This window comes from Morone saxatilis, unplaced genomic scaffold (genome assembly GCF_004916995.1).
Source record: "Morone saxatilis isolate NCDOM2014 unplaced genomic scaffold, NCSU_SB_2.0 Contig5, whole genome shotgun sequence".
Classification (NCBI taxonomy): Eukaryota; Metazoa; Chordata; class Actinopteri; family Moronidae; genus Morone; species Morone saxatilis.
The window spans coordinates 25,137,825-25,145,036 of record NW_023340095.1 but is presented as its reverse complement, the minus strand read 5'-3'; the positions used below and the strand labels follow the sequence as shown (position 1 = coordinate 25,145,036).

The window sequence follows — 7,212 nt, the reverse complement described above, 5'->3', positions numbered from 1 at the left end:
CTACATACAGAACATAGAGCTAGAGTTTATAATTTAATGCAGAAATTTTACATATTATAGCTTAAAAACCAGGAAAGGACAACACTTATGTTACGATATCCAAAATCTAAGTCTAAAGTCTATTGTCTCATATCACGATATCAATATAACATTGATTTATTTCTCAGCCTTAACATCTATGAACATCTATAAAAATATTTATAAACTGAAATGTATTGAAGATTTTTATCAACTATTTAAGTGTATAAGCATTCCAACACAATTGTTATTATTGTATTCTGTAGTATGCGCTGACAGCTCCATCAAGAACCTCAGCATGATACAAATGAAGTTAGTGGATATATTAGCATATTGTCAGCCCTCCAGCACATGGCTGTTGTCCATGTTTCACATCTGGCATTTTAATGGAATGCTAAACACAGATGTGAATTTCCCTTTAACAAGGAGGCACCTATAGTGCAGTCCAATAAAATGCCTCTTTTCTATGATTATTAATAAACGCCTGGATGGTTATGATTAGGATCAAGGATGAATAAATGTGTGTAATGTCAGCTGATGTGACGAGTTATAAGAACCACATGTGCGTGTCTGCCCGCCTTACACCCAGAAATAGAGGTGAAAAACTGCATTTGATGAATGACAATTTTCGCTTCTTTAATTAGAAAGTCTGGAAATTGCCTTCATGTCTCTTTGCTAGGACACCCGTAAAAGAGCGCACTTAGCATCAGCTTGACAGTCATTCTCTTGGCCCTCTGTCATTCTGTCACATTGGTTCCCCAAATAGTAATTATACCTCCTGCCTCATGTCACAAAATGTGTGTGTGTGCACGTTTCTGTGTGGGTTGATGAAGGAGAGACACAGTAAGAGGAGACAGCAGAGAAAGGCAGATTAATCTCCAGAGTGGAAGGGATAACGGTTTTATTAAGTTCATGTGTGAAGCAGCCGGTTGTGCTGTCAGTTGTAGTCGGGATTGAGACGTCCACAAAACAGTGTATTTGTGTGTGTGTGAAAACCATAAAGAGTCTGCAAGTCACAGAGCTCTGTACTCCCAACATGTTCAACACTCTTGAGCTTTCGCATCCATTCTGAAAGGGAATTTTAATTGGATACTTCATTAATCCACAGAGGGAGATTCAGTTTTTATTCTCCCTCAGGGAAGTCAGGGCAGCATCCAGCTGATGGGATTCAGCATATTACTCATAGATACCTCAGCAGAATGGGTCCATCACTTGACACAGCTGCTATAGAGGCCATTTTGACCACTCACTTTATATTTCTCAATTTGGATCTCTTTCACACTCACATTGATTGTATCACAGGCATAACTTGGTAAGGCTACGAGTCAGCCATGATTTCACAAACGCAACATTCATTTATCTGAATTACCCACTGTTGAGAATTTGAAGCATTACAGTTTTGGCCAGGGGTGTGTCCAGACTTTTTTGACGAGTGGGCCACAAGTGGGGCTCTGACTTATATAAGAAGTATGTGCTTAACTTTCCAATCATTCCCCATAACCAATTCTGCCCTGTGGAAAAAAGTGGTAGTGTTTCTACCTTCTTGTTCAAATGATTTCAAGGGGAATCCGACAGGTGGCAGGCATTAAGAATAACTATACAGAAATAGCCAATCCTCTCACTGATAATCTTGTTTGTTTATGTAGGTCACATACGTAGAGACATCAGTATGTAATCCTATGATCGATTTTCATGAAATCAATCCCCATTTTTGATAATATTTATGGTCGGCCATTTATTGAATCATGCTGTATTTATCTATGTAGTAGTTTTTATTGTTAGTGGTGGAGTCCGCCATTTCTATACTGGACTCAAATTGCCTTTACATGGGTTCATAGGAAACAATGCATATACAGTATTGGATCAGAGCTGAGTGATTACACTCATATATTTTGTTTTGAAAACCTCAATTTATATGCTTTGAAACTTGCAACTTCAGAAATAATTTAATTAATTTGAACTTTATTGAACTTTCTTCCTTGGATCATGTGACTGAGTAGCAGAATTGAATTTAACTAAATATCAGCAATAGGAATCTAGTTTTTTAGAAAATTAGATGCTTTAATTCTCTACTTAAATTTGAGTGCAACTTTAAATGACCTTCCGGAATTTTCAAATAGGGGAATTCATACCACATACTTAAGTCAGAAAATTTGATTTTAAAGCAAAATATTTAAATGCTATGAACTCAGTGGCATCTAAATTTCAGCATTAAAGCCCCCCTCCTGTCATAATCAGTGTTTGTTCTTGTTCCTACATTGTGCTGTTTGAATGCTGTCTGTGCAGAGTTTGACACTAGAAGGATGTTTTCACATTCATCTGCTGAAAGTGGAAAGTTTCTCTGTGCTTTTAAGGAGAAATTTCTTGTGTCATTGAAATCTGACTTTAAGGGGCGGGGCCTACCAGCAGGATTTGTGACATCACAAATAGTCAGGAAGTCAGTCCTGGTCCAGTATGCAACTTGCACAGTGTGATGTAGAAACTTGAAGCCACCAGTGCACATCCACTGACAATGGACTTCAGGTCATCTTGTGTCCAGCAGGAAAACTTTATATTCAGAGATTCTGGAAGTTTTAATGAGGCAGAAGGAGGAGATTACTTTATAAGGACTTAATTATACTTTTTTTTGTGGAAAAAACATATCAGACACACATTATTGTTCTAAGCAGACTATTTGGACTATGACCTTTTTTTTTACTCCATAACACCTCCCATTAGTTTGCATAAATTCAAAATCTATGCACTGAAGTTGTAGTATAAGAGAATTTGAGTGTTTTTGTTTTTAGGATGAATAAACCACAATGGGTACAATGGGACTGAGTTGGTATTTTTTTAATTCGGATAAACTGACCACAAGAACGGTCAATGACGTTGTTAGAGCCTGGCACAAACACCGAAGGACTTATATGCACGTTTGAAGTTGTGGATTCATCATTGTGGACTATGAGAAAAATGTATGCAGGCATTGCAGACATATGCAGAGCAACCACAGTGCTGTTTTGACACAATCGTTTTTTCTTCAAAACATCGGATATGTCATTAGTAACGTTATACCACAGGCAAAAGCGTCAGTTTCCAAAAATCCGGCATGATAGTAGCTATAGTTTCAATAATGTTGACAGGAACATTACAAAGATCCAAATAGAATAGATTATTTAAAAAAATTTAAAATAATTGCCTTGACAGTCTTTTCACAGTCCCACCCAGGCGCTGGCTTGACCTTTCTCCTTGCTCTTTTCTCATCCTCAGAGCTCCTTTTACACCATCTGCCACTACTCTTTCATTGTCCACCTGATGAGCTCTCCTGTCAGCATCGCTCATGTTTTACACAGCGAGATGAAAGTCTGCAGGGAGTGTGTAAAATGTTATTGGGTGAATAAGCACAGCGCAGGTGCTTCTCTATAGATCCACCACATGTCCGGGGCTCATGCGGACCCCGCTCGTTCTCATCGGGGCCTCGTTCCTTTCCCATGCTGCTTCTTTTACAAGCCGTGTTGTTTTGTTGTCAAATGCATAGTGGGGTTTTTATGGAGCTGGCAGAAAGCTGTTACAGATATTTGTAATGAGCTCTCACACTGTGGTTTGTGAGCATGTGTGGTATGGATTACAGAGGCCTGTAATGAGTGCAGTGCGTCTCTGCAGTGAGGAGGGTCTGTCTGGCCCATGGGAGCAGCAGTTTGTGGTGTCTGGCCTTGTGTGCTAGAGAAATATGCTCTGTATGGTTTGCACTGATTGGATGCACATAATGGAGAGTGTATAGTATGTTGTGTCCGAGTCTCAAGGCCTATGTGATTGCTCCAAACTATCACTCCCATGACAACAACAAGCATCCTGAGCTGCTGTCACTCCTACAATCAACCAAAAAGCTCTGGATAGCTTCAGAGTAAGGCCCAAGGTCAAAGAGGATCCTGGGTCTTGAGAGTCTTGAGGGTTTGGGAGGGTTGCTGCTCCCTGCTCAGCTGCACTCCTCACAGTTACACGCTAGGATGTATCTGTAAGTGGCCGTAATGCGAGTCCCGCCAGCGCAGCGCAGCCTCACCGCCTTCAGCTTGGAGGTGTGTGGCCGGCAGCAGGAGCAGGTGCTCTTGAAGGGCTGTTTGAGCACTGAGCTGAATGAGATGAGGGGGTCAGAGCGGGTGGTGTGGCTGCAGTGGCCCTCACAGCGTGCCAGCAACACCATCTGGAACACAGAACAGCAGAGTAAAGGGAGTACAATGAGTCAGTAAGTAATTTATATAGCACTTTTTAAAACTTAAAGGGTAAAAAACAAAGACAGGGAAGGAGATCTATAAAAAGCATTGCTTACAGAGATGGGTTTTTAGAAGCCACTTAAAACAGTCCAAAAATTCAGTAAATCTGAGCGATTAGGGAAGATGATTCCAGAGGATTGAGGCTCTGTCTTGTATTTGGAGCAGGGGGGATGGATAAAAGGTCAAGATTTGAGGATAAAGTGGAACTGAAACGGAAGCGATGACCACCTGTGCCTACAACAGTATGCACTGCTAAACAATGCAAGAAAAGAAAGTAGGAAATGTTACGAACAAAAGGTTTGGATAAAGCAACGCGTTCATATGTGGCCATTACCTACCCTAGCTTTAAAGGCCTGGCAGCTTTGATCAGCTGTAAGCAATTTAAAGAAGAAGAAAAGGAAAAGTGTGAATTCCATAGGAGATTTGTGATATGTTGTAGCTGAAGAAAACAGGACTGGATGTGATTAGTAACATGTAGTCAGAGATGTAAGAGTGGTATACTGAATTGGTCAAAGATACCAAGATTCTCAGTGGTAGGTAGCGAGCAAAATGGTCCACAATCGCGTTTTTTTATGATGTTCAGGCTCTGCCAGTGATGAGGAAAGGGTCTCTGGGTACACTGTAGGGCTGTGTATTGGCAAGAATCCGACGATATGATACGTATAATGATACAGGGTTTACAATTCAATATATTGTGATATATTGCAATACTGTAAGCTAGGTGATATATTGCAGTAGAAGTAGATTTTTTGTATTTGCATCACAGTTGCTGTAACATCCAACATCATAGTCACAAAAATCATCACAGAATAAATACAATATCACAAAATAAAATATTGCAATATGATATTTTTAATATTTTTTTACACCCCTAGTGCAATGAGATAGTGTTGGCTGTGTGTTGAGGCTCAGAATGTCTCCTGAGTCTCGCAGCCAGCCCCAGCCTTGCACCTGCAAACTGAGAGATAGCTACGAGACCAGTCCCTCACTCCTACACTTGCTGCTCAGAGCTCAGGTTCACACGCAGCCATCCGAACAGGCTATCGCTGGAGTACATCGCCGGTTGGTATTTTTGGGTGATTTTGGGACACACACACCAACGCTAATATAGCAGCGATCACCGGTTGTTGGGCTGACGTGGCCGGTTGGACAGTTTTAACATATCGCCCATTCCTAATCCAGAGTCATCTATGTGGCTGCATGTAACTATCCTGTGTTTATACTTGTGGAGGGAACAAAACCACTGTATCAAGCTTTCCCCAAGTCTGACCATTCAGCTCACACTCACTCACACACACACAGCACAGGCCTGATTAGTGTTGTGTTCGGCCCACTGGCATTCCTCTGTGGGTCACTACATTCCTGTCGCCTCCCTAAACAGACTCCTGTGTCATGTCCTTCTGTCAGCTGCTGTTTGTCGCCACCCATGTACCCACTTTGACAAAAGCCTGTCTGGGGCCATGGCAGGGTGACACACACGTACACACACATACACACACACACACACATCAGGAGTGTTGTCGCCACTTTAAGACCATTTGTCTTTGTCCTAGCTGAGGATCAGGTTGTCAAACAGAGAGTCGTCTCCTGTGACGCCCCTCTCCTCCTCTGCCCACCTCCTCTCTGTCGGCACCTTTCCTGCTCCTCCTTTCATTCATGAGCAGCTAGATAAAAAAAGATGATACGGTTGATGGTTATTCACCACTTCATGTAAGCGATGAGTGGAACTTTCTAGTAGTGGCATCAAAAGCAGGGTATGTCAACATATTCCCGTTTCTGGACTGTTTTGACTGGGTTGGCACAATTGGGTCTCTGACTAAGCAGGTTAAGTATTAAATATGTGTCTCAGCTTTCCATTCATTCCCAATTTACACAATTCCAACACTGTTTATGAACCCCAGTAAGCAGAAATATTCAAATACACTAGGCGAAAAGACCACATGTATATCACAAGCAGAAAACTGCATGAGATTAGCAAACAGGGGGCATGTCTGTAAAGGAGAGATTTGTGGGTACCCATAAAACCCATTTTTATTCAGATATCTTGAGGTCAAGGGATCCCTTTGAAAATGGCCATTGCTAAAAAGTTTGCCTAAATTTGGAGCGTTATTTAGCTCCTTCCCGACAAGCTAGGTTAACATGGTACCAATGGATATGTTAGGTCATATAGTTTCATATGATACCAGTATCTTCACTTTAGTTTTAAAACGGAGACCACTACAGCCTCTGAAAGACGGTGTGGAGTGGAAGAGGGAAGGGTTAACGGGGTGCCAATTGGAGTGACCAATCAAATTTCAGTGGTGGTCAGTAACACTACTGTTTTTCTCTGTTTAATGTGTTTAAGTTGTTTCATATCACTTTAAACTACCACTTCATAAACAATTAAAACATAAATACAATCATATTTTAGAAATCTGTTTTGTTTGGCGCAAAGAGCAGGTTTCAGGGCTTTAAAAACAAAGACGTAGATGTAGTAATGTAAGTATTTTCAGAATATTGCTCTTTTTTGTAGAACTTCAACATTGAAGTGTCCCTCCTATGAGATGACAATACCAGCAGTGGCCCCAAGACAATTTAAGTTTCTCCTGTTCAGCTATCTATACACAAGTTTGCAAAGATCACTTTTCTCATAAACAAAGTTGAGATATTTATAACTGCTGGCTGTGACTTAAAGGCAGTGGCTGAGTGGTGTCGAACGAACAGCAAAAGCCACATCAGGAAAGCAAAAAGCCAGAAGTGAGGCAGTGGTAACAGCCTATCCATTATCCAGGCCCTTAACGCCCCCCATCAAATAAAATTTAAATACTTTCCTAGATATTGATGATTATTGCTATTCTGTTGATTTTTTTCAATAATAATAATAATAATAATAATAATTTAAAACAAAAATTCAAATTAGTTTTTTTAATTAATTTTGTAACTAAGACTAAGAACTAAGAACTAC

General features: G+C 40.6%; 1 protein-coding gene across 1 annotated transcript in view; it reads right to left on the bottom strand.

Annotated features, from left to right (window-relative positions):
- Positions 1-2,670: 2,670 nt before the first annotated feature.
- Positions 2,671-7,212, bottom strand: part of ndp (norrin cystine knot growth factor NDP) — an 11,465-nt gene continuing 6,923 nt past the window's right edge. Inside the window, exon 2 of the mRNA XM_035675943.1 lies at positions 2,671-4,198. Coding sequence (XP_035531836.1) covers positions 3,974-4,198 — 225 coding nt within the window. The 3' untranslated portion in view covers positions 2,671-3,973. The remainder of the gene's footprint in view (positions 4,199-7,212) is intronic.